The 27,565-nt window shown below is 48.5% G+C and overlaps 1 protein-coding gene across 1 annotated transcript; it reads left to right on the top strand.

Annotated features, from left to right (window-relative positions):
* Positions 1–23,420: 23,420 nt before the first annotated feature.
* MNX1 (motor neuron and pancreas homeobox 1) lies at positions 23,421–26,998 on the top strand. Its single transcript, XM_032116594.1, has 3 exons — positions 23,421–24,024; positions 26,039–26,199; positions 26,293–26,998. The coding sequence occupies exons 1-3, from the start codon at positions 23,421–23,423 to the stop codon at positions 26,626–26,628; spliced, it is 1,101 nt and encodes a 366-aa protein (XP_031972485.1). The 3' UTR covers positions 26,629–26,998.
* Positions 26,999–27,565: the final 567 nt, after the last annotated feature.

Genomic DNA, 27,565 nt, shown 5'->3' with positions numbered 1-27,565 from the left:
TTTTTAACAGTGTTAAATGTGTTCCTCCCTGATTCAAAACCATAGAAAAGCAGCAGTGAATGCCAGTGTTCACCCACAGCCCTCTGCCTCTGCAGTGCTCACCCACAGGAGCAGAATTACACTGCACCTGTCCACTTGTTCCACTCAGTACCCGCACCATGAAGCAGCAAAATGTGGGGCTTTTCCCAGCATGGGGAGGAGATGTTCTGTCCTTTCAGACCTCAGATGTCCATGAGATGAGAAACCCTCTGTCCTTCATGTCCCCATCCCCTGCATTCTCACTCCCCTCCATTTAAAAGCACCTATGGCTAATCTTCACCCATGGACTTTTTCCCTGTATTTACTGAGAGAAACCTGTGCTAAGAGCTGTGGCCTTCCTCTCCCTATTTCATTCTGCCTTGCCAGTACCTTTCTCCAAAATCCTACAGAACTCAGCTGCTCCCCGTGTTGTCCTTGGGATCATGGGAAGGTGTAAGGAGGCAAAAGGAATGATGTTGCTCATGCTGGGTCCTGATAAGTTTTGTGTTCTTCTAGTTGGTTTGGATTCCTTTAACCAATTTTTTGATAAAACAAGGGTTCTCAGGTTTAGAGACTCTCTTTGAGGCAATAGAGCCCCTTACAATGTAACACTGTCAAATGCAATAAGCAGGCTAAGGTTTATAGAATCTAAATTCATGGTTACAGAATTATGGTGGTCTGGGCTTCTTTTTTTCTATTTCTTTCAGATCACATCTGGTACAGTTTCAAAATTTTTTCACCTGCAAACTATATGTGGAATTAGAATGATAATAAAGCTGCAGCTACAGAACTTGGGCTGATAATGAATAAACCAGAACAAGAATCCAAGAATCTGGGATGGAAGGCATTGTAACTTTGTTAGATGGGTTTTATGCTGACTTAGTTCCCAAAAGTTTAGAAGTTGGGCCTCAGCTTAATCCTGCAGGATTTGGGTCCTTTATTATTTTTACTTCTTTTTAGTTCCTTTTTTTTTTTTTTTTTTTTTGGTTTTTACAACTTGAAGCTGCCACTCAGGTTTCTCAGCAGTTTGCATAACTCACACAGGAAGGGTGGAGGTATTTTGTCTGTCAGAAAACATCTCCAGTTCCCCCAGCTTCAAAGAAAGCTTGTCTGGATCCTGATGGTCTGCTCTGCTTCTTTGTGAGAAAACTCTGTTTTTCACAAAGTTAAAGTACCACTTCACAAATCCTGTTTGTACATGATGATAGCACAAGAGGGCTGGATTAGCCAGTCAGGCTGAGCTGTGTTCAGCATGGAGAAGGCATGAGAACAAAGGAAAACTGGACACGGTCATCCTAATCCTTGGGCCACTCAACTGTTCATTAATCCCAGCTGCCCGTGGCCCCCAGGATTTATGATCCACCATAATGGTGGGATTTTAGGCTCTATCCCTTTTCCTAGGAATGTATACAAAGGTCAGGCTAAAGCTGACTCCTAGAGTCCTTGTGATGTTGAATTGCTAGAAAATAATTGCATAAATTGCAAAATAAAATTAAATGTCTCCTCACAACTCCCATTTGCTTTGATGCCTGATGAAAACTTTGCAAAAGTTCTGATACTCTGGAATTGGTGTTTCTTGTGGTGCTTCATCATCATTTTGTGCTTTCCTACTTCTCCATATCCTTCTTCAGCTCTTGGGCTTAGAACTGTCCTGTCTTGGGTTTGTAAAACACCCAGGACATTGAGACTCAGTGCAGACAATAAATAACATTGCAGCAATAATTAAAATTGGAGGCCAGTGTCCAGTACAGACAGGGGGAAATGTCAGGTGTTCCCATCCAAGTAATTCCTGAGAGAAAGCAAAAGCAATGTCCTTTCCTTTCTTGGCACCGAGTCATTGATGTGACTTCAATTAGACTTTTCAGGAGCAACAAAGATTATGATATGAATGCAGTTTAATCGGTCATTTTACAGCAGCAACAGTGGCACTTAGAAGTGGTTTAGTACTTTTAGGTCACGATTAAAAATTACAGAGTTTATTGCTGCTGATTTAGAGATAAATGTGCCAAATTATCGATTACTCAACGTAAAGAATTGACAATTCATTGACATTCTTTTTCCAGGATGGCAAACTACTATTTAATAGTTGAGAATTTAAATATATATATATGGATCTAGAACAACAAGTCCTTTGGAAGAAATGCAGGTGGGTAAAAATAGGCTAAATAAAAATAACATTGAGAACCTTGGCAGTTTCTGTCAGCCTCTGTAGCCACAGGGTTATTGCAGAATAAAAAAATACAGCATTTGATTTTTATGTAAGACATAAACCTACTCTGCAGCAAACAGAGCTGTGGTTCATAGGCAGCCTAGGAATCACCTCCTGCCAGACCTGGTTCTGCTGTTGCCTTTCTTAAGGAGTTGTCAGAAGGCATCTGGGGGAAGTGGAATGAGTGAACAAAGTAACAGGCAATCCCCCTTCAGCTTTCTCATTGGGCTTCACCATACCTACCTTTCTTGTTTCAAAATAATCCAGCCTGCCTGTTAAATCTGGGCTCCAAAACCAGCCATTCCCACCAGATGCCCTGTTTTGATGCCAGCAGTCAAAATTGTCTGGAGAGCTATTTCTGTTCTGTACAAAAGCAGAGTCAAGCTTTGAATGGTGCCTTCAAACCAGTGTTTGTGTTGGCGTTGGAAGAATTAGCACCAAATGAGTTACAGGACCTTGGAATTTGTGTGAGAGGAATCTGCCCAGAACTGCCAGTGTGATTCCCACCTAGCCCAGGAGGGATAGAGGTTGCTGTTTCAAGGTACTGGGAAATCACTGCCCTGTGGGCTGGTGGGGTCACTCTGGTTTCTCTGCTCAGAAAATCCTGTCTCAGTAATCAAAACAAAGTGGCTACACAGTACTACTCAACCAGAAGAGTATACACCTGTATATAAGGAATATTTGCATCTCTTTCTGTTTGCAGGAAGGAGAGAGAAAAAGAAGAAAGTCAAAGATCCAAATTCCTTTTGATATGAGTATTCCTACAGACACAGAAATTGTATAAATGCAACATACTGCAGGGTTTTTCTGTTATTTGAATCAAATCTACTGGTAGGAAATGGATGAGCAAAAGAGAACTTTTGCATTTAAATAACTTGTTAATGTCTAGAAACCAAAACAGTCACAGAACAGCAATAAAGAAGCTCTTCAATTGTTGCTGGAGGATGTCCATAAAGAGGATATAATGAAAAAGACTGCCCAAATGTGCAAGGATAATATAGTTAATGTATTACTTCTTTTATTATTTTATCATCTTTCATTAATTGCTGGCATCTTTCCTGCAGAAACTGGTTCCATGAAAAGGGCTTTTAGTCAAATGTCCTAAATGAAACAACCACTTAGAACCCAAGAATAAGGTTGAAACAAGGTTCACCTGACTTCTCTAAATCACACTGGAAGGGTGAGGGCAAACCTCATGGGTTTCATTTTTTGGCATCCTAATGTCAGGACTGAACCAGACCCCACAGAACAATGTCCCCAGGAGTACAGCTGTGTCTGTATTCTGAAGTAAAGACCAGGTCTGAGAGCATTAAGAGATATTTCTATGCACCTGGGCTTGGCCTTAGTAACTGTCTTTACTGAATTCTGACAGAATCAAGCCTGGGATAGATGCTGGCCAGGTGGGCTGTAACATTTTTGCTCTTCCTAGCCAAATGTCCAGGCCAAAGCTTAGGCACCAAGCAAGCTTGCCCTCTCCCCTGCAGGGAGTCCTGGGCTCTGTTTTTAACAAACAGGAATAAGGCTCGGGCAGTGCAAACATTTCCTCTCGCTGTTAGCTTTTCCAGAAACCCTATGAGAACTTCACCACGACTGGAGAAGCAGCATGGAAGCAGTGTCCCTGTTCACACACAGCTGGAACAGCAGGTGAATGAATCTCCATGTGAAACAACGGGGATCAAAGGCTGGTGCTCACACGGGGAACGTCCATCCACATCACTCCTCCGCCTCTCCCACTTGCGCCCCGAAGCCAGCAGAAGGGTGCTGGGTAGGAGTGCTCATGATGAGCACAGGGCCTGGAGTGAGCCAGAGGGTCAGGTAGCATTTTGAAAGGCCCATTTCAGCTCTGTGCCAAGAAGTTTCCATGTGTGGACACTTCAGAAACAGAGCCCAAAGAAGGGCACATCCTGCCTGCTCTGAGCTCTGGGCCAAGTCCAGTGAAATCTACAGAAACATCCCCAGTCCAACTCACTGGGCTTTGAATCGAGGCCTTTGTGTGGGAGGGTTTGGATAACTTCTCTTCAGAAGCAGCAGTGACCACTCCTCTCCATAATTTTTAAGATCCACAAATACACTTCCAAGTCCAATGGTTACCCCCATTTCTTCACTAGAGAAAGGTCATGGACTTGATTACATCAGGGATGTGGGAGTCACTGATCACCTGCAGATGTCACCATTTTTGACTGACTGATTTTTATTAAAACTCAGTGAGAGTCAGATATTTCCCAGTGTTGAACATGGGTACTTCCTTAATCACAAGCTGGCCATTTTATGTTCCCATTGCAATTGTTCACCGTTCTTCTGCAGCAGATACTTTTTTTTTTTTCCCCAGCTACCAAACATTCAGCTCACATTAAAAACATAAACCAGCAAGGATATTCTGAAATTTATGGAGAAAATGTCTAGAGAGAAACCCATTCACTGATACTGGAGTAGGCACCACAGTGACAACCAGCAAATCAGAAGCAGCCAGGAACAAAAGAAATACTTTCTTTGCCAGAAATTTTATAAAAATCCTGAGCTTTTGACCTTTAGACCATAACAACTGTTTTTAGTGGAATTGCTCCCAGGTTGCTTGACAATAGTTGGGAGGAGAATGAATCCATATGTCTTCACTTTATATTAATTTCTAACCCTGTCAGGAAGACTAAAGGGCTGCTTTACCCCAGGCAGTGTGAGCAGAACAAAAGAACAATGCCTGACTCTTGCACAGGTTATGTTGCTGCTTTTGCTCAATGACTCTGATTAAGCTATACTCAGTTAACTGAATTTAACTATCTAGCTAAAGGGATATAATATATAAGGGAATTGGTTATATTCATTGGGACTGCACCAGTCTGTAACCTTCTGGTTTGGGTCTGTGCATGCCCCAATTCTTGCTAAGGGTTTGGTGTCAGGATGTGCCAGAACAAACCGGAATTTTTCAATTAAATCCTTTCCAGCTAGCAAAGTTTTTGGCAGAAACACATCAGTTTAGAAGAAAATGTTTCCTCACTTCTGGTTGGAATTTCTGGCCTGAAAGAGGAACAAAAAAACTATTTCAGGCCTCACCTGCCACAAGTGAAAGGGTCCAGGTCTCTCACCCAAGCAAGTGCTGGCAGCTGCCGGGTTTGGTTGACAAGGTCTGTGGAGAAGACTTGGTGTTTATATCTGAGGCAACTGCTGCTCATAGATCCCTGGTAAAGCAATTGCAATGTCTCATGAGGTAGCATGAGGACAATTAGGCATGTTAAATTAATGGGATTCCATCCAAACACACTGAAGCATGAAAGTTAATCCAAGTCACTTCAAATCATGAAGTTGCTGTTGATCTGCAGATAGGGCAAGTGAGACACAGAGCAGCCATGAGATTTGCCTGCCACAGTCCCAGTCACAGGTAACATCCACTGTGCTTACAGAGGGTATTTCTGCAGAAGGGAAATAAGAATTTGTAGGTAGACTCTTGCTGAAAAAATTTAGCTTCCTGTTTTACTCTTTTGCAAGATCATTCAGAAATTACCTAGGAGCTGTCACTGCATAGTTGGGTCAGCAGTTCCGGCTCATGTTTACAAATTATAAAGTAATTTTTCATGGAGTATTTCCTCTCTCTGACATGTACCACATGGCTGATAGATAGTCAGGGTGAAAACTTTGAGCAGGAGAAGTGTAATGATTCACAGGAAAGGCCATTTTTGGTAAAGAAAATGATGTTTCCCGCTGGCAAAAGTTGGCCATTGTGTGGTGACTGGGAACAAGGGCAGAAAACAGGCTTCCTCCACAGACACAAGCCACACACCATCCTGTCCCTGAAGAGCAAATTAAAAGTTTGGTTGTTGAGATCGGAGATCCAGAAAAAGGTACTCTGGTTCCTTTTCCTCATTGACAGCAGCAACTTCCACTGTTAATCACAACCAACTGGAGCTTTTTCACTTCATCCTTTAGACTTAGTGAACAGTCCTGTGCAACCATCATCCTCCAGGTATTTGATTTCAAAGCTTTCACAGTTTTTTTCTTTCATGCATGCCTTTCAGTCATTGCCAACTTTTCCTTCTGTTTCTTTCCACCCTTCTCATTTCTAGGCCTGGTGGGACATCAGAGCTTCTCCAGCTCCTGCCTTTTTAAGGGTTTGGCAGAGAGCCACTGTCTTGATCCCTGTGGTCCCAGAGTAAGTTCAATGATCCTCTTCTGCCACAGCTTCTCCTCTTGAGGAGTGGTTCCTTTTCACTGCAACTTTTTGCTGACTGTGTTGCTTGCATTCTCAATAGTAGGGTTTGATGATTTTTTCCCCCTGCTTGCCAAAACCCAAAACATTTAAGTGCTTACCTTGCCTTGCACAATGGAAAGAACCAAATGTACTTAAACATGGGTTTGAGAGTTTGTAGGCAAGAGAAGATTGCCAATGTTTTAAAGTCATTCATTTCTAAAACACAGGGAAAAGCAATTCTGTCATGATCTGTATTTTATTATCGAGCTTATGATTTGTAAGCCAGGAGGACAGAAGGGACATTTTCTCTCTCTTGGATTGGCCAGAATAACTCATAGTACATTTTAAAATCAATTATATTACATAGCAGATTTTCAGCAGTTCAGCCTGGAACTGCTGTCAGATCTTAGAAAATAGGATTGTCAAAGACCTTGAGAAGGCCTTGATTCAGACCCCAGGGTGTGATCAAAAATATCTACTTGATCTCTGATTGATCTTTTGTTAGCCTGATCTACTAAAAATTATTTTTCTGCATTAGACTTCAAGCTCCCCCTGCTTCTGGATATATCCCTTCACACTTTACAGGCTGCTCATGCAGGAGAACTGACTTTCCTTACACAGCCCCATCCATGATCAGAGTTTGAACCTGTCAATCACCTTCACTTCCAACTTTACTGCATACCGTGTGTAGAAGGTTTATTCTTAAGACTTTGGTTTCATTCAATAAAAGTGTAAATCCCAGAACTACATATATCTGATGCTATGTAGTTGTGTTTCCCCTGTGGTTCAGTATTGGTACTGGAGGGTTCTGGATGTATAAAGACTAGAGCTACTCTTAAATGTTATTTAAACTTTTTTGAAACTTTTTTTTTTAAATCAGAACAGGTGGTTTTGTTGAATCTGAAAGACCGTACAGGCAACAAATCATTAAACTTTTCAAAGACAAGCTATCCGAACTCCTGGGTAAGCCTCCAGGTCATTTCAAAACTGCAGATGGGAAGTGGGGCTTGTTTTGTCCCATTCTGAATGTCAGCAAGCAAATCCCCTTCTCAGGGGCCAGCTAAAAAAGTTCTGACTACAGGTTTAAGAAAAGGGCTGGCCTTGGTAATTCATACCTTTCTGGACCCTTTTTTTCATATGGGTAGGATAGAAAAAGATTATATAGCAGAGACTGGAGAGGCACTGTCTGTCTGTCCCAAGTGAGGAAATTTGTTTGGAGTGAACAATGAGGCCCTAGGAAATGAGCCTAAAGCCAGATATCTGGAAAGGAGGCAGTATTTCTGTTGGAGTAGGACAAGGGATATAGAACATCTACTAACTAACAGCTCTGCTAAATAAAACTTCACCAGAAGCTTTGAATAGCCATCCTTTTTTTTTTTTTTCCTACTCCTTGTGCAAGGAGTGCAAAGTCCTGTGTTTGGTTAAACAGGTTAATTCAATTCCAGTGGTGAATGGCAGCAAAGGTGAAAATCTCAGCAGTGCCACTGAATGAAAAACTGTCCTGCTCTAGCAAGGTTGTTCCCTTCAGCAGCCCCATCTCTCACTGCAGAGGCAACTGCTGACAGTGATGGGGAGTTTTGCAGTAGGTGACTCTTCAGCCATACCCACCTACACAACAGAGAATTTGCCCAAAAGTAGGCTTGGTTACCAAGCCCAAAAATATGCACAGATAATCACCTGTGTCTATTTGTGTATAAAATTGTCATTGCATTACAGCCAGCAGTGCTGATAAAGGTTAATTACTTAGATAAATTGAAAAATCTATGTTCATTTACAAATGGACATAAAATGAAGTCTCAATTATTATAATTTATTTACACTGTCAACTTAGATGAAAACATATTCAAAAATATTGCTGAAAGCTGGGGCCCTGGGGCCTGATTCTTCAAAAGCTTACCCTCTGAGTAGCACCACTGGAGCCAAAATAGTTAAGAGAGAATAAGGTTTGTGTTTTGTGGAGAAATAGAATTTAACTTACATGAGAATATAGTGCATCAAGAATTTCTTCCTTGCCCGAAAGTCATGCATATTTGATTTGGATAGTCTAGAGCATTTTTGTGCTACAGTAAATTCATAGCAAATATAAAGAGACACTTCCATATATTTATTACTCCAGAGAGACTTGTAGATGGATTTCACCTCACTTACCATACCACAAGAAAATTATGTTGAAATCCTTCCAAGATCTGAAATGATATGTTTATAAATTCTCCTTATTGAACTCTTGGCCTCAAGTAACTTTATTATAATAAAACATTTAGGTGTTTATTTTATTTATTTATTTATTTTAATGCTTTCTGTTTACTGTGAGAGAGGTGGCAGCAGTTTGTAAGTTCACATCCATTGGCTGAATTTTATGCTGCAAAACAATCATAAAGCAAAATGAACCAAATAAAAAAATAACCCCCCAGCGTATCAGATATGTAATGAATTTCTGTATCTACTGTTGTTTTCATTATGCTGATTTACAGCCACTTTAGTGTACCCAGCCTTCTTAAACAACTTAGAGTTGATTGTTCTGGAACTAGACTGTGATTCAAGATAGCATAGTGGCTCTTTGCCATCTTTTAGGAAAATTCTAAATGCCTCTGAAGGCAAACAGTCTGGTATTAAAGAGTTTAGGCTATTCAACATGCAAATGATGTCCTAGCCACTAAAAGTAATTGCTCAAATGTGGTGGAAGCTAAATCAACACCCCTGGAGCTGGAGACAAGCAAGCAGTGAGGGATTAGTGTCTGCAGGTATCTACAAATCACACATCAGTCCTTACCTCCTAAGAATTCCTGGTGCACTCAAGGTAACTTCACTTGAGGATTTGCCTTTAATGACATGATGCAGTTCTGGCTTTGCTGTGTGTTATTTGCATTCCCCTGCAATAGCCTGGCAGAGTCCTTTTTGACAGTGGCACTCTGGCTGGTGTGTGCAGGCAGGAAAATGCAGCGAGTGCCTCACCACAGGAGGACAGAGCTTTCCAGCAAGGTCAGCGTTTCAACCAGTGCCCCCCATTTCCAGAGGCTGGAGGAAGGAGACCCTCTTTGGAATACAGTCAGCATCAACGTACCTGCTATGCTTCCAGGAAATATTTGCATCCTTCAAGCAGCAGAGAAAAAAGAAGGCAAGTTTGTATGTCCCAGAGACAAACCAATGTCACTACAAATCCAGCAGCCCTGTTAGAGGAAAGCATCATCTTGAGCTTTCATTTTCTGACTGCTGCCAGTGGTTTAGCCCAAGGATGGCTTTTAATGTTATTTTCCCAGTTTCCTCTTCACCACACCACAATGCCCTGCGATGTTGGTAAGTCCACAGTATTTCCTCTGTGGATGGGGTGTGCCAGCCCCAGCTCCTCCCTGCCTGCCCAGAGCCCAGGTTCACACAGCTGGGGCCTTTCTGACCCACCAAGGTGCCCCTGCTCAGCCCCTGAGGATGGCAGGGAGTGACACATTTCCAAGTTACAGGAATGCTTCTTCAAATGCTACTCAGCAGCTCCTCACCTAGATCAGCACGAGGCTAAGCCAATACCTGTTTGTCATCACTGTGGTGGAACCAAATCTCCCGGTTAATGGCAAGGTCTGGGAAGCCAGCTAAGAAATTTAACTAGGAAACACCTCACCAAACCTTGTGAACCTCACATTGGCAACAGACCATGCCAGGAAGGAACTCTGCCTTTTCCTCCTGTATCATTGCTGTCACAGTCGCTGTCATTGAATTCCTCTCTATCTCCCTCTGCTTTGTCAAGACAGCTCTGAGCAGCAGCCACTAATGTCACGGGCAACAAAAACTCTCTGATTCATTCCCAAATCTGACTTTTCTTGCTCAGCACCCTCTACTCCTCTTTACCACCCAACATCCTGGCAGGAGCAGCCCCTGAAGCAACAAAGCCATACATGCCAGCAGTGACTGTAGCAGGAGTTAAAGCAAGAGCTGCACTAGAGCTTGCTGCCAGAAATGTGGCTGAAATTACTACTACTCTTCCCTCTTTTAATCTTATCTCTTTTACAGGCTCTTTCACCAGCTTCTCAGTGAGCTGTAAGTATTGTAATAACATTAATTAGGTGTCCATTAGTATCACAGATATCACTTTTCATGCAGCATTACAGAGATACAGATTTATAAAATGTCAATATTTTCTTTCCCTGCATTATGTTAATCATGCTGTGAGTTGCCACATGAATAGGCCTCGTGGAGGCTGTGATATTTATGCTGATTTAACATTTACAAGCCGCCAGTCTGCCTGGGCACTGTGCTCTGCACAAACACGTGTGAAAGGCTAATGGGCTGGACTGAAAAATGTGTCTGACTTAAGTAATTTTATAAACACTTTAAGCACATTAGGACACTTACACTGCTCTGCAGACACAGGGCCTGGTCCTATTCGCTGTCAAACTGGTGGCAAAATTCCCACTGAATTCCCTGAGACCCAGCTCACTGGGCTTCAACTAAACAAACGTGTAATAAATGTGCAATAAATGTACAGTAAATGTACAGTAAATGTGCACTAAATGTAGAAACTGCAGACTCTCTTCCACCCACAGCAGAGAGCTCCAAGATAACACAGGGAGCCTGCTGGGAGTTGGGACCATGCATGAGCTGGGCTGAGCCTGCGATGTCGATGAGGTGTTTACACAACTGCAATGTTTGGAGCAGGGTTTGCTCCTGCCCTTCCCAGGGTAGGTGCCTGCAGTACCTGTGTCAGGTGTGAGCTGCCTCGTAGATAATTGTGGGTCCTGTTATCCAGTTCCACATATTGTGATGCCCTGCTGGGCTTAGGGCTGGACTGAGTGGACCCATGACAGATCTACTCAGCTGGGCTGCAGTGTTGGATGGACAGCTGCATCAGGACACAGTCAAGAATATTTCACACTGCAAGGAGGTAAGATTATGGGACATATCAACTCATCCCCCTCAAACACATTGATTACCTTCTTAAACACACATCTAGTTAGAAAAGATGTTGGGTGACTCCACTATCAGCTTTTCCTTCCCATCAGCATCAGCTTTCCAACTCCCACTCTAGTTCTCCTTCAGTTCTCCTTCCCCTCCCCTTCTTCTCCATGACCCTATGAGTCCCCAGAGCATCACCCTCCTCATCCTTCACCTCTCTCCTTTGCACACAGAAAATTCAGCAAAGCAGAGGCTGCCCCCACCTTCCTCAGTTCTTTGGCCTCTCCTTGCCACATCCCCTTTACAGACATCTGCTGTCCCCCTCTGTGTCAGCTTCCTGGGCCAGGAGGGGTTGTGCAGGTCTGTGCTTGCTCAGCACCAAATGCTGCAGAGATTGATCCACCATAGGAACTCCCAGGCCTGATGAAGCCCAGTAGCTGCTCCTGCTGCTGTTGGAGTTTGTCCTGGAGGAGCCTGCTGGTTTCTGTTCATGAGAGCAATTTCTGTTGACATTGGTTGGTCTAAATGTCAGTATCATGGTATCATCCTCATTTTTCAGCACTTATTTCATGTAGTCCTGACATGAAAACTATGCCCACTTAATCTTCAATGGAAATTTCCTTTCAGTGTCCAATTGGCCTGCACTGATTTATGAAGACACTGCTTTCTTGTGTCACTGTGAACTGCTCTCCATAGATTTTCTGTGTCATTGATTTGCCATCATCTTCACAATCCAATGCAATTTTCCTCCACTTGCATTTGATATTCTTATGTTGACACCAAAGACCTGCATCACTAATATTGTATTAACATCATTTTGACATGGGAACAAATCCTCACACTAATAACATTTACTGATATTAACTCACCATAATGCAGTTACCAGTAATTTGCTTCCAGAGGATTAAGTCTTTGGACTTGACATTCACCCATCCTCTTCAAAGTGTTCCTGGTGATCATACCCTGCAATGCACTTTCCTCTCTAAATTAGTATTAATAATGCAATACAAATAATGTGATAGATCAGATTTTCAAAGACACTGCGTTTAATTCTCACAACAACCTAGGTAAGAAATACTCTTCCTGTTCCATGTAACAATAAGCTGGAGAGGTTTTTAAGTTTGCTTTATGAAAAAACAGTAGATGATCCTTGGAGTAAGCAATAGCCCAAGGGCTTTGTCAGTTATATGGAAGCCCTTCACAGCCCTTCAGCTCCTCTACCTGACCAGACAGGCTCCAGATGGCTGCCCTGACCTGCTGGCCATTCCCTACTCAAGGATTTCATTTTTTGTTACAGTCAGAGATCCTGGCTCAGGCCCTAGCAATCTCTCTCAACAAAATTTAATCAGTACTGATATGTTCCCATGAAAAGTTTCAGTTTTAATAAATCAGCATTTTCCAAGAGAAAAACATCTGGCTGGAAAACTCCCAGCCCACTCACGTCTCTGCTATCAGCTACAGAAAGTCAATATTATTCTCCATCATCAGGACCACCTCTACACTCCAATTGTTTAAGAAAGTTAAACTAAGGTCCCAATAAAGAACACGATTTTTTTTTTTTTAAAAGGTGCCCAAGTGATGGAAGACCACAGCAATTTCATAGGACTCCTATTCCAAAGTCACTTGTAAACTTTTGAAAATCCCAGTTTAAATCTATCATTTTGAAGTATGTCTTGATTTTTAAAGTCTGGAGTTCAAAGACATGGCAAAAGCTAAACAAAAGCTCATTTGAGACCACACAACAAGATCGTACTGTCCACAGAGTGGTGAGAAGGGAAAATTTTGAGCACTCTCTCTCAGGTGTGGGTAGGGCAGCAAACCCAGGCTCTTTGCAAGCCATGCAGGTGGAGGCAGCTCTTTTTTCTCCTTAACAGCCATGTTTGTCACCTGACCACAGTTCCACTCATTTACCAAAATAATTTGAACTGTCCAAAGCCAGAGCAGGACCCCTGCCAAAAGGAGATGTCAGGGCCATGACCCACAGGTGCATTTCAGAAAACCACATTGAGCTCAGCCAGCAGAAACTTCTCTTTTTTGTATTATCCATTGTCAGAGTCATGGAATCACAGAATCATTGAACTGTTTTGGGTTGGAAGGGACCTTAAAGATCATCCAGTTCCAACCCCCCCTGCTGTTGGCAGAGATTCCTCCCACTAGATCAGGTTGCCCAGGGCCCCATCCAACCTGAGCTTGAGGGCACAAAGTAGCCCAGTACTAACTTCCAGTAGCAATCCTGAGGTACTCATAGCCCACTGAGAAACTTTGGGGAGAACAAAAGGATTTTCCAAGTTGCCCACAACCCCTCTTCTACTTGCCAAACCAATCTGTTCAGCAGAGAGCTTTAGGAGAGCTCAGTATTAAATTGTCATTTTGTCAATAAAATGTCATTTCGTCAATAGTACGTCCAGGTGGCCAAATGTTTCTGCATACTTAATTCAACTGATGCATTAAGGAATGTTATACACAATATTAATCAGAAAGTACTGTCAATAAAAGGACTACATATAAACCCAGCTAAGAAAACTACAAACCTGTTTGAAAACTGAGCTTTTTTGTCCAAGATGATTCTTCAATCCAGGGAGATGTGGATTGAAAATACCATTAAGAAAATAGCATGATAGTCCATGAAAATATATTATTTAATTCCTCAACTGTTTTCTCATCAGAAGGGCATTACTGGGATCTGAACTTAAATTGTACCATCTGATACCCAGGGATCAGTAAGACCAGAGCCTTAAAGGAAGCAGCATTTATGGTTCTTGGGAAATTCTATAATTTTGACATTTGTATTTGTTCTGAATAAAAATAAACTGCAAATGTTGTACAGCTTTCTGAGAAAACAGACCTTTGAGAATACGCTGTCAAGCCAAGTAAAAGCATTTTCTTGTAGCGTGGATTGAAATGGTTTGCCACATTAAATTTTTGCAAAGTTGATTCTGCAATGAAAATGAGGTTATTTAATCCCAGGACTGTCAGAAATTTCTCCGTGAGCAGCTGCTGAGCGCAGCAGTGGCCAATTGCACAGGGCACTGACCACCACTGACCACCACTGACCACTGCTGACCTCTCCCTCTTGCTGATATCCTCTTTGCCTGGTGCTCTGCGGGCGCTACCTCTCACTGCCCGCTACCCTTCCCCATCCTCATCCTCCCTGTCCCTCCTCACCTCCCACCAGCCTCTCTTCTCCCAGCATCTCTGTCTCTGGTGTCCTCCCACCCGCCCCCAGCACACCCAGCTCTGAACTTCCCTGCCAGCCCTGCAGGTGCAGTACCCACAGTGCTCGGAGCATCCCTCACCTGGCTCCTGCCGTCCCCGGCTCCTTCCCTCCCTGACGCTTCATTCCCCTCGCAGCGGCTGCTGCAGCCCATGGGAGGCAGAAGAACCAGCGGCAGGGAGGGAAATCCTGCTCAGACCCTGACCAGGAGTGAAGGCAGTCCCTGGGAAATGCAGCTAAGCAGGATGTGCAGCTCACGGAGGAGCCACTTTGGAAGGTTTTATGATTTGGCCAAAGGCTAGGTTTGTGGGATCAATGACAGGAGGTGTGCCCTGTGCCAGGAGGGCCTGATCCCGGCCAGCTGTGGCTGTAAATCAGGGCTCAGTGGGTGTGCAAACACCCTCACTGGGAAGACTTTAAGCCGGCCAAAACAAGGAGATTATTTCTTAACCTGGGTCTCGGAAATGGCTGAGACATTTTTTTGTTTAAAAAAAAATTCAAAAAATGTAGGCAGGTATTTCAGATATTCAGGAATTTCAGCCCACATTGATCAAGTGTGTGAAAACAGAAGCAACTGCAAACAGGTCTTGGAAGGGGTATTTTAGGCATATTTATTTACAGACAAAGTCGGCAGCTCTGCTAATGGTAATAATAATCCAGGCAGGGAAAAGACAGCATCGCTCTCACTCCTTAGAGAGACGCCAGTATGAGGCTCAATGAACAATGCAACAGCATCCACAGGAGCTCTGTTGGATTTCATATTGACAATATCTCTGAATAGTTTCAGAAAATTTTCAATAATTTTATTTGCATGAGTCATTCTACCACAAAAATAGCTCCACTGTAATCAGCTGCGTGAGCAAAGCAGTTTAATTCTGCTCTTAAAATTAAGCATTTTATTTTGAAGTTAATAATATGAACTTTAAACTATTTTCTAGCCTCCTATAAACAAGATCATGCTCTAGAAATTTTCATCAGGGATGTTATTAATTCCATTACCTTCTTGTAATTATTTCCTATCCTTAACATGAGAAAATTTATTCTAGGTTGTTATCCATCCCCAGAAAATTATAGGTGCCACAACAAGTTGCCAGGTTCTGCACAAATAAGCCACTTAAGAAAAGAAACCACTTAGATTTATCTATTTTATTTGTGTTTGATATTTTCAGTGTGTCTGCATTTTAAATGTATTTTAATGTAAAGGTTAATGGAGTTTTAATAAAGGGCAGATGGCTACTCTAATTGCAGAACACCCCAGCATACTCTTTTAAAAACCTCTTTAGCTGGCTAGACAGATATTAATAATTCTGAATGCCATTAGAAAAAGCAGAGGTTTGAATCAAATGATTCTTCAAAGTTACGTTTATTATTAAACCAAAACTGCAATCATTGCATACATTTTGCAAAGAAAAACTGTATTATCAATATATTTCCCATCAAGTAATCCTGTGAACTCTCTATTGTCTATTATCTATAATTAAATTATTTATATTAAAGCACCAAATGTTCAACGTCCTATTACATACTGTTTTTCATCCAGATGTCAGTGTTCAGCTTTTTTTTTTTAAATTCTCTAAACATTTTGCTAGTCACTCGGTCTCCTCCCCACTCCACTAATTTGATTATTTTTTTGCAAGAGCCTGGTTCCTGGGCCACACACCATTATGCATGCCCATCACAATCCCTGGTATGTGTCTTAAAAAAAAGAAGAGAAAAGGAAATAAAAAGCATGAGCTATTTTGTACTAGGCCCTGTGCCAAGAAGTGCCTCCTACCTCCAGAAAATACAGTGAAAGCAAACTGCATCTATGAATATCTTCAGAGCAGCCAGTTCACTGGGAGCGGAAGGTGGCCAAATGCTGTGCAGAAAAGAAGAAACCAGTAAAAATACTGTGGGGTTTATCACCAAAATAATTTTAGCATTTGGAGTCAGGCATTTCAAAGTGCTAATTAAATCCTCAGGAGCTCTGATGTGAATCTGAAGGCACAGCAGAATGACCTTGTAACACCTAAAATAATTTAAACCGGACAGCAATCTTCTGCTTTGGAAATAATTTCTCTAACCTCTTCCTGCCCCCACTGCAGACCCCTCAGCACAAGCCCATGTACACCATAACCATCCCCATCACCCTCTGAAATTAGCAGTTACATTAACAAGGTTTTGAAATATTGGCTGGAATGCGGTTTGGGGCTCTACAATGGAAGAGAAGTAAGTTTTATATCATTTTATGAACGGACATTAATCAATGCTAAATCACAATGAGAGTCTTATGGAACCACATATTACAATCTCCTAAGTCGCAGGAGGAACTTGCTGTGATTGATGTTACTGCAATGACATTTGATGCAATCAATAGTGAGAGCAGTTCACATTTAGGTTTTACCACATTAGGTGCTTTTCTGAGCCCACCATGAATGGGAGGGACCTTTGGAGCCCTGGCCAGGAAACAATAGTATTTGTCACATTATTAATCTGCCCTTATGATCCATCTTTTATCCTTCCTGGCATTTATGTTGTTCCTCTGACATGCACACTGGAGGCCCAAACAGTCCCAGAGCTGAGCAGCCTGAAGGTGAAGAAAGGCTTTGTGTGTATCCTGGAGAGGTGACAGGTATCCCAGTCTCCATCCACATGGATCTCTTATTTCTCCAAATAATTCCTCTAAAATAATTACAAGAAGATTTGCCTGGTTGGAGAGAGGGTCCCATGGAGGCAGGGCTGGAGATGGAGGCTGGAACCCTCTGAATGTGGAAACTCAAGGCAGCCTCCAAGATCTCTGGACCCTGCTTGAGGGACCAGGGACACGAGGTGAGCTGGGGACAGCAAGGTGCAGTTCTGCCTGCTACAGGTGTGACTCTGTGCCCAGGTTTTCATTGCCCAGGCTATCGGGGAGAGGTCTGGCATCACCCCAGATGTGGGTGGGGGAGCAACTTCTCTGTGATGGGTGTTTAAGCACAAATCACTGAAGGACCACCCAGAAAGCCCCAGGATGTCCCAGTAACTGTGCACAGACAAGGTGTCTGAGACACACAGGCCTCACTGTGGCCCCCAAGCCCTCAGGTGCTGGAGGGTAGGACGGGATGGGCTGGACCAGGGAGGAGGCATCAGCTGAGGGATGTAGCAGTAGGAGACCAGGGGTGTTCATGTCCACGTGCACTAAGGGGGATCCCCACGGGGACAGGGGAGCAGGAAACAAAGTGTGTCCTCCACAGTCCCACATTGTCACAGCCCAGCCATGCTCGCCTGCCTGCTCAGTGATTCTGGCAGCCGCCTTCCTGGAGCCATCCTGCTCCTGGGGGGCTCCTTCATCAGCTTTATGTATTGTCAGGTGCCCCCATGGGCTCCTGGGGTCCCCCCAGGTCTCAGAGCATGGGGTCCGAGCCAGCCCAGCTCATGGAGAAGGTGGGACTGCATAGAGTCTGTGGCTGCTCAGGGCGGGGGGCCTGCGCCAGGGGCGGGATGACCCCGGAGAGGAGTTAAACAAGATCACGCATGCTGCCCAACCTGGATTGTCTTTTAGGGCGGCTCTCACGGGTCCTTCCTACACAGGAGAGGGGAGCAGAGAAGGAGAAAGAGCACCAGGTCCGCCCATCTGCTTCCAACACAGTGGGGACACACATCCCCCTCCATCCCTTGGGCGGTGCTTTGGGGGACCCTGCAGATCACCCCGGCCAGGAGAGGGCTGGTTATTTAATACCTCACTACATATATTTGATATATATTTAATGGCCTCTCTAGCTTCCAACCCAGTCTCCTGCACGGGACAGGCAGCAAGGAAAAGAGGCGTCCCTGCGCAGCCCCTCAACCCTTTCCCCTGCGCTGCCAGCACTGGGGGGGCTGCCAGGGGAGGGGGGCCGGGGGGAGCCCCAAAGGCGTTTTGCAGCCGCCGGAGCTGCACTGGAAAACAAAACAAAACAAAGCAAATCCTCAGCTTTCCCCCCGAACGGCCCGGTTTGCCTGCAGCGCCGGCGGAAGGAGCAGCGCAAGCGATTTTCAGAGACTCGCGCTGGGCGCAGCCACCGCGGCTGCATGCGGAGCGCGGAGGGGCCGCGGGGCGGCCGCTCCCCAGCGCGTAAAACACGCGCGGTGTTTCCCAGTGATGCATTCAGCCAGATGTTTAAGACGTATGAGAGAAGAGTAGTTAAAACCCACATTATATAGTTCTGCCTAGTCTAAAATCGCACGCGCTGACCCATATATTTTAAACTGTAAACGGACTCCAGTCACTTAAAATATTGCAACGTCGATAGGACTAATTAATTGGAAATAAGAAACGAAAGAATACAATTAAACGAGGAGAGAATCATTTTCTAATTTAATAGCGGGACATTTATAAAGATCACAAGCTAAAAGGCATCGAATGATCCTATCGACGGAGTGTTAAATCAGCACAGCTGGAGGCGGGGCACGGCCCCGGCCCCTCTCCCTCTCCCTCTCCCTCTCCCTCTCCTCCGGGCTGCCGCTCCCATCGCCGCTCCCGCGCAGAGCCGCGCTCCGGCCCGCGGAAGCCCCGCGCGGTGCCCTCAAATGCGGTGATGTTTTATTAGCCCCCATTTCCTAACAATAATTTATTGCGATAAAACAGACACCCGAGGTCCTCTTAAATTGTCTTTTCATAATGAATAAATTTAAACTGGCTAATTAATATATAAACTAACCCAATTTGTCAGGTTGATTTGTATTTTAGTTAATTGTGAAAGTAATTACCACACGGGCAAATTAACAGCTTTCTGGAAATGACCAAGGCAGGGTTTTTATTTCCTTCCTGGGTGAAGAAAATTCATTTTTCCCAGCTCTTGATGTGATGAATAAAAGTCATAAATCTGGGTGATTGGTGCAGGCAGAGTCTAAATGGCTTCATATTTCATTTTAGGTTTAATAGAAATATTCATGCTCTGTTTTAATGAAATTAAATTGAAGGGGGGTGGACTGAGAGGCTGTCGGTCGGGCTTAAAGGGACAGCACACACTGGGTGGGCTTTTTGTTGTTTTCTTGTGGATGAGCAAAAACTGTCCAGCGTCTGTTATTCCAGACAAACCGCGACGGGAGCAGGAAATGCAGCACTATCAGGAATAATTTAAAATATTTGTTTGACATTATCTGAAAAAAAAAGTCTAAAGCAATCCAGGCAAAACTTTGGGAGATGGCTTGTGGGGAAGAAAAAAAGAAAACAACCAAATAACATCTAGAAAAAGTATCCCGGCCTCCTAATGCAGGGCCAGCTTTTTGTCCAGATGTGGGGTCTGAGGTGAAGGCAGGGTTTTGGCAGACCGGCCCCTCTCTCCAGCTCAGACACCTTGGGGTGCATGAAAAGCCCTTTCCCCTGGAGGGATGGGAGGAGGCAGTCACCCCCGAGACCCCAGGAGGAGCAAGGTGCTTATGGAGACCCAGCCGCCTTTGGGACCTGCCCAGAGCCCTCCCAGGATCCCCAATCATTTTCCAGGCAATAGGAAAAAGTTTGATAACGCAGAGGCATTTTCTAAGTGCCTGAGGGTGTTCGTCCCAGCCCGAGCACCCGGCGGGGCTCATTTCCCCCCAGAATGGCCTGGGGCAGCCCCCCGGCCCAGGAACGGCCCCGACGCGGGAGCCGCCGGCAGCCGGGGCTGCTCCGTAATGGATCTGATCTGTGACTTGTTGATTTCCCCTGAGCAAATAAGGCTTTGATGCAGTCCCGGCGAGAGTGGTTAGCTGATGAATTGACAAAAACTAATCAGCTTTATTGGGAAACAGGTTAAGGGCAGCAGAGTGTCAATAATTCTCCGCCTGACCCCCTCATCCATTAGGAGAGGCAGCTGATTAGACCGAGAAGACCCTGTGCTTTTTGCACTGAAATTGCTTTCATAAACTCACCATTATTAGCAGTCAATGCAAGCGACTAATTTAGAGGAGACATCCCGAGGATGTCACATTTATCAGGGAGGTTTATGTATCATTATCTCATTTACAGAATGTCGCAGTGTAATATGTGTTTTTGGCAATAACGCTGGCCCCGCGCCTGCGGTTTGCAACGGCTTTGGGGTTACCGGGGGAGTTAATTGGGAAAAATGAGGGACACCCCCATCGCGGGACTCCGGGTGCTCCGCTGTTCCCACCGGGATTTACCCCAGTGTCCCACACCGCCCACTGCGTGCACCGCCCCGGCTTTTCAAAAGGCGAGATAGGCATCTGTTTGCCCACGGCCGGGGCAGCGGGGTCTCTGCTGAAAGGGACCACCCGGAGGTGTCGGGGGAGCGCGCTCCTTGCGCTATCTCCGCCGAGATAACCGCGCATTGTTGGCTCCCGGGCAATATACTGGATCAACACAGGTGCGGGAGCCGCGGGGAGTTCAGCAGGCCCGGATGCCCTGCGGCACCTGTGGGGACAAACACACGGGACGGAACGGTGCGGGGGAAGGAAAAAAAGGCTTTAAAAATGACAACAAAAAAGAAAAAGACAAGAAAAAAAAGGAAACAGAGAGCGGGGAGAAAAGAAAAGAAAAGAAAAGAAAAGAAAAGAAAAGAAAAGAAAAGAAAAGAAAAGAAAAGAAAAGAAAAGAAAAGAAAAGAAAAGAAAAGAAAAGAAAAGAAAAGAAACTTTTTGAAATGGTATTCGTTAAAAAAAAAAAAAAAAAAAGGAGAAGAAAGGGGAAAAGTCTGAAAATCGAAATCTCCAAGCACTAAATATCCATCAGCCAAAAGATGCGACACCCGGGCTGAGGCGCGGGGTGTCCAGACGGGGCGGCCGGCCTGAGCCCGCCCCGGGGGCGGTGATGGACGGGTGTCGCCTGGTTCCCCGCCCCCGGTCCTTGTCCCCCACCGGCCGCCCGCGCCTTCTGCACCATCGCCACCTGGAGAAGCGCTCACGGCGCCGGTCACCCTCCACCGCCGGCCGCTGCGAACCGCGCATCCCTCCGGCAGCGGACACGCGTCCCCACCAGTGTCCTGAGCGCAGCCCTGCGTCCATGGCTCCCTGCTGACTCGGTCCCTCCTTCCCAAAACTGCCCCGAAAAGGGGCCGCACGCTGTACCCAAAGCAGTCCCCCTGTGTACGGGACAATCCGCAGCCGCCACGCGCCCGCGCAGCCCCGGCGCCGCCGGCCCGGGCATCGGGAGCTGGCACCGACTTTGCCCGGGGCGCCCGGCCGGTGACAGCCGCGACCCCGTGTCCGGCGGGCTGGACACCACACATTGCAGGGGGGTGGCCCTCATCCCTGGCGGGGCCGGGACGCAGGGAAGGAGGCGGGTGCGGGTGCACTACCCTCCTCCTCCTCCGGGATCGGTCACAGGGACAAGCCCCTGGTCCGGCCACTCGCTGCTCTGGGACTGCTCGTGCGTGGGGCAAAAAGTGCCAGTCAATGGGAAACGTGGGGCTGACTGGGATGCCCGGGGCGGCTGCCGCGATCCCGGGTTGTTTCCCTGGGGCCTCCCCAGCCCCTCGGAGCCCCGGCAAAACCGAAGCGGCTCATGAAAACGATCCTGCGACTCGGTGTCCCCCTCTTCATCCCGGGAAGCGGGGGGCTCTGGGGTCTTGTGCGGCTGCGAGGCTCGACCCCGGCCCCCGCGGCGTGTGCGGGCTGTGCCCGGTGCGTGTTGGGGTTCCCCGGGCGGGAGCGGCATTTTGGGAGCATCCGCTCTCCGGTGCCCGTGTGCGGGTGTTGTGTGTGTGCGTGTGGCTCTGCTGTGCCACGCGTGTGCATCGTGCCAGGCCTATGCACAGATGCGTCTGTGTGCCTGCTGGAATTGTGTCTACATATCTGTCCTGCTTGTGTCTGTGTGTCTGTCGTGCGAGTGTGTCCGGAAGCTCCAGTGAGGTCAAGGGGGGAAAAACTGCAGAAGAAAAGGAGAATTACGAGGGCACTGAGCAAAGGGTGCGTGTCCGTATGCGTGCCTGTGTGCACACCCCGCAGAGGTGTGGGCCTTCCTCCCACGGAGCAGCGGCAAGGAGACAGGGCCAAAGTTGTCAGATACTTTGTTGGCTGTGTTGGACTCCGTTTCTCTTCTCCATTTTTTCCCTTCTGCCGTTCTTTTCCCCTTTTCCTCTCCTCTTTTCGTTGCTTTTACTTTTCCCACCCCAGGGGTATGGGCCGGGAAGCACAGCGCACCCTTGTTGTGGTGGTCCCGGCCGCCCCTGGGGCACAGCTCTGCCGCCTCCCGGGTGCGGAGCGGCCCCTCCTGGGGGGCTCAGGGCGACGGAGCCGCGACTTGGGCATTTCCCGCAGCCGAGACCCTTCTGCCCGGGGGAGAACTTTTGAAAGGAGAATGTGTTTGCCTTGGCAGCGCTTCGTGCCGCAGCCTGACCTTTCGCTCACACGGCCGGGGCGAGGGTCCCCACGGCCCCTCCGGAGAAACGGGACCCTGGTAAGGAGGGACCTCTCACCCCGCTCTTTCCCTTTTCTGTCCGAAGCTGTTTGCCTTAGATAAGCAGGTGTAATAACGCTGTTGACAGACCCGGGATTTGGTGGCAGGGTGACTCCCTGACCCGCAGGTGTTTATTCTTTCCGACTCGTTAAAAAGCGGCCGGCGGCGCGTTTAAGGCAAATATTTGCCGGGTGCGGGAATGGTGGAAAGCTGTCACTGGGCACACGGCGGAGCCAGCGCGGCCGGCGGAGAGCCGCACACTCGCACGGATGAGCGGGCTGTATCCGCGGGGAGCAGCCGGTCGCCCCCGGGCTGCCCCCAGAGGTGTCCCGGGCTGTCCCCCGGGGCCGCCGCCCGCAGCGCGGGTGTGAGGAGGGGCGGGCGCTCGGCGGTGACGGGTGGGCGGCGCGGCCAATGGCGGGCGAGGCCGCAGCGGCGCGGGGCCAATGGGAGCCGCCTGCGGCCCTTGAAGGGGCGCGCCGCGGAGCGCGGCCGCACTGCCGCCCGCCGCCGCCGGGAGACGCGGCCGGCCCGGGGCAGCCGCACGGTCCCCCGCCCCCAGCCGCCTCCCGCCGGCGCTCCCATGGAAAAATCCAAAAATTTCCGCATCGACGCGCTGCTGGCTGTCGACCCCCCCAAGGCGGCGGCGGGGCAGAGCGCGCCGCTGGCCCTGGTCACCTCGCTGGGTGGCAGCGGTAGTAGCAGCAGCGGGAGCGGCAGCCCTCCGTCCTCATCCTCCTCTTCCTCGTCCTCTTCATCCTCCTCCGAGCACCCCGCCGGCGGCCCCGCCGACTGCCTGCGCACCGACAGCCCCTCTCCGCCGCGCCTCCTGGCCGCCCACTGCGCCCTGGTCCCCAAGCCCGGCTTCCTGCCCGGGACGGGCACCGGCGCCCACCCGCACCACCACGCCTCCGCGGCCGGCATGGCCCTGGGACTGCACCCCGCGGCGCCCGGCGGGCCGGGCATGCCGGCGCAGGCGGCCCTCTACGGGCACCCGGTGTACGGGTACTCGGCGCTGGGCGGGCAGCACCCGGCGCTCTCCTACCCATACTCGCAGGTGCAGGGAGCACACCCCTCCCACCCCGCCGCCGACCCCATCAAGCTCAGCGCCGGCACCTTCCAGCTGGACCAGTGGCTGCGGGCCTCCACGGCGGGCATGATCCTGCCCAAGATGCCCGACTTCAACTGTGAGTATTTGCCTCTCTCCTCACGGCAGCCGCGCCCCCTCCATCCCCTGTCCCGCTGCAGGGGCCTACCGGGAGCTGCTTCCTTCCGAGAGGGTAGAAGTCCCCTCCTGCCCCCGCCTAAACAAGCTGCGGACTTAAACTGGAAGCGACGCTTTTATTTTTTGAAAAATTATATTAGAAGAAATAAACAGCGCTCCGCGATAGGAAACGGGGATGTGCGATCACTTCTCCATTCCCGGCCCTTGAGGAGCCCCGGACAGTCCGGCAGGTTAAACGGGAAGGTGACAAATTGCTCCCTGCCTTTGCAAATGCCTTTTCTCGCCGTTCCTGGAGGGCAAAAGCCGGCCGGGGAGGGGCCGTGGGGGTTGGTGGGGACAGAGCAGGGGCAGGAATCTCCAAAATCCCAGTCTCAGTGTAACCCTCCGAAAGCGAGGTGGCCGGTCGCATCACTCACTCACCGATCTTAATTTTATTTCTCCTGCATCGGGAATAGGCATATAACAATGATGTCAGGTCTCCTAGGCAAAGGGATGTAGGGAGGATCTGGGATCTGCCAAGAACTTGGGGTTCTGCGTTCCCCGGGGGATAATGAGCAGGAGAGAAGTACAGTCAGAAGGGTTTAGATTTGGCCCAGGAAAGGCTGGGAGTGCTGAATGGAACCAGGCAACCCCGGAGTCCCAGCAAACCGCGGTGCCGAGCTCTAGGCCTCGCGGCGATGGGGAACTTGCGTGCATCTGGTTTAAGCAAAGATCATTTTCGGAGGTGTGAGCTCTCGGTGGGAATGGCCGGTTTAACAATACCGGAGGTGTAGTTTTACGAAAATCATGCCAGGAAAAGAATTGGGATTTTTTTTTTTTCCCCTTCTCCTGCTCTACACGCACATTCGCAGACAAAAAAGTCCATTGTTTTCCCTCGAATTGGGATTGTTTAGACTGGAACATTCAGGAAGAAAAAATAATTAGGAGAGCTGTCAGAGCCCTGCCTCTCAAACAAGGGGCAGAGGGGAATAAATAACCGAGCGAAACGAGCCTCAGAAAATCGCACCGCAGTGAGAAAATCTCCCGGGCGCTGCGGCCGGGAGCGGACACTGTCCCTTTCTTTCTGCTGCTTTAGCGAGCTGTCTCCAACCGCGGCCGGGGAGCAGGAGCCGCCCTTTCCCAGATTTTTTTTTTTTTTTTATTATTTTCGAAACCAAATAAGTCAAAGTATCAAAATACTTTGAGAAATGGGCAGTAGCGCTGCTGGATCGCATGCTCAGGGATATCGAGGCCTTCGAAGGGGCTTAGTTCCCGCTTGCTCGTGGCTGAGTCTTTTTTGGTTTGTTTTGGTGGAGTTTTTTTCCCTCTCTAATAAATCCTTAGTTTTAATTATTATGTTTTGCATGAGGAAAACACGCCTTTCCCCCCTCCCCCCCCGTTTCCAAGACCGTTTTCTAGTCCTCTCTGCTGATTTACTCATCGAGGAGCGGCTGGTGCCCGGCGCTCGCAGGGCGCGGAGCGGGCCCCAGTCTCGGTCCCGGCCCTGGTTCCGGCCCGCCGGAGGTGTGCCCGCCTGCAATCCCGCTAATTAAATGGATATGGGCGGGCTGGGAGAGCGGCAGGTTTAACTAAAACATTAAATGGGGCAAATTGCCGCTCCCTGGAGAGCCCCGTGCCCCTTCGCCGCGATCCCTGGCTTCGGTTTATTGTCTCGCGTTTGTTAGGCTCTTGGGAAATCAAGAGACATATTTTCCTTTATTTAAGAGATTTCATTTAATTCTTTCTTTTTTTTTTTTTTTTTTTGTCCCCATGGGCGATCCCCTGACACTGTGGAAGCAGAGAAACCCCGGAGCCAGAGGGGCTGGAGGAGATCCCTGCCTCAGTCCGTGCTCCGGTGGATAATGGTCCATCCTTGCTTCAGTCTCACACGCAGAGTCTTTCCTGCCTCCCCACTTCTCACCGCCCTCCCTGCGGACGCACGGCCGCGGCAGGGCGGCTCCGCGCTCACCTCCGCGCTCCCCCTTCTCCTTTCCTAGCCCAGGCGCAGTCCAACCTCCTGGGGAAGTGTCGCCGGCCCCGCACGGCCTTCACCAGCCAGCAGCTGCTGGAGCTGGAGCACCAGTTCAAGCTCAACAAGTACCTCTCCCGGCCCAAGCGCTTCGAGGTGGCCACGTCGCTCATGCTGACCGAGACACAGGTGAGTGCCCCGGCCCCGCGGCGAGGGGGGGCGGCGGTGGCTGTCCTGGCGGGCGGTGGATGAGGGGATGTGTTTGTGTCCCGTCTCCCCCAGGTGAAGATCTGGTTCCAGAACCGGCGCATGAAGTGGAAGCGCAGCAAGAAGGCGAAGGAGCAGGCGGCACAGGAGGCCGAGAAGCAGAAAGGGGGCGGCGGCGACGACAAGGGGGATGAGGACCTGCTGCTGCCCACCCCCGAGAAGAGCGGCGGGAGGAGGATGCGGGATCTGCCCGATAGCGAACCTGAGGATGAGGAAGAGGAGGAGGAGGAAGAGGAGGCGGCGGCGGCAGCCGGGAGATGCTGCCCGTACCACTCCTCCGACTGCTCCGAGGCGGACGAGGAGGACACGCAGCCCCGGGGCCGGCACGGAGCCCCGGCGCAGCCCCAGTGAGCCCCCCCGCACGCCCCGCTCCCTCCAGCTGTCCCACCGCGGGGGAGTCCTGCCGCTCCTGGTTGGCACCGGTCCCGCTCCCGCCTTGCTCTGATTTCTCCCTGCTTGGAGAGGGATGGAGAAGAGGATCCTCCGCATGCCGGGCGGGGAAGAGGATTTATCATGAATACAGTGTTATTATTGACTGAAAAACAGACAAAACTTGAGCTCCCCCACCCCCCCATCCCTGCCCTCTGGAAGCGCGTCCCTTTCGCTGAGTATTGGAAATGTTTTGTTCTTACTTATATATCGGGAAAACTGTTTATGTCATGAACGTTAAAACTGCTGGAAATCTCAATACTGTCTTTATTTTTGTATATCGTATTTATAAAAAAAAAAAAATTACCTCTACTTATGCATGCTAAATTATTCCCCAGGTCCTCCGGCCCGTGCGATGGGGTGGAAAATAAACGGCGTTTTTTACCGGAGGTGTATGAGCGCTCTGTGAGGGGAGGATGCTCGCCGCTCCCGGGCCCGCGGCCTCCCGGTGCTCTGGGAGGTGTGGAAGCGCTCGGGAGAGAACGGGGGGAACCACTTCCGACCCGAATTTAGCCCAGTGCCGCCACTGCCGTGTAACGTCTGATATCGGCGCGGCGTCTTTCCGAGAGGAGCGCCTCAGCACAGGGGAGAATCCGCCCCCGGCACCAGAGCCGCGTGTCCCAGACAGGTTTCGGGGAGGCAGTGGCGACTCCCGCCGTGCGAAGCTTTCGGGAGCTCGGGGACTGGCAGGGGCCATCCCCTCCCGAGGGGCTGGGGCCTAGGAAAGGAGGGAGCAGGGCCGTTTTCCAGGGGCAGCTCGCCTTCCAAAGGAGCGAGCGACTCCCCTGCCCTCCCCGGTACCGAGGACAGGACCCCCCACTCCCTCCTCCGCCGGCGGTGGAGCGCGGGGTTTCCGATA

The sequence above is a fragment of the Corvus moneduloides genome, chromosome 1, assembly GCF_009650955.1.
Source record: "Corvus moneduloides isolate bCorMon1 chromosome 1, bCorMon1.pri, whole genome shotgun sequence".
Classification (NCBI taxonomy): domain Eukaryota; kingdom Metazoa; phylum Chordata; class Aves; order Passeriformes; family Corvidae; genus Corvus; species Corvus moneduloides.
This window is presented reverse-complemented; position numbering and strand designations above follow the sequence as displayed.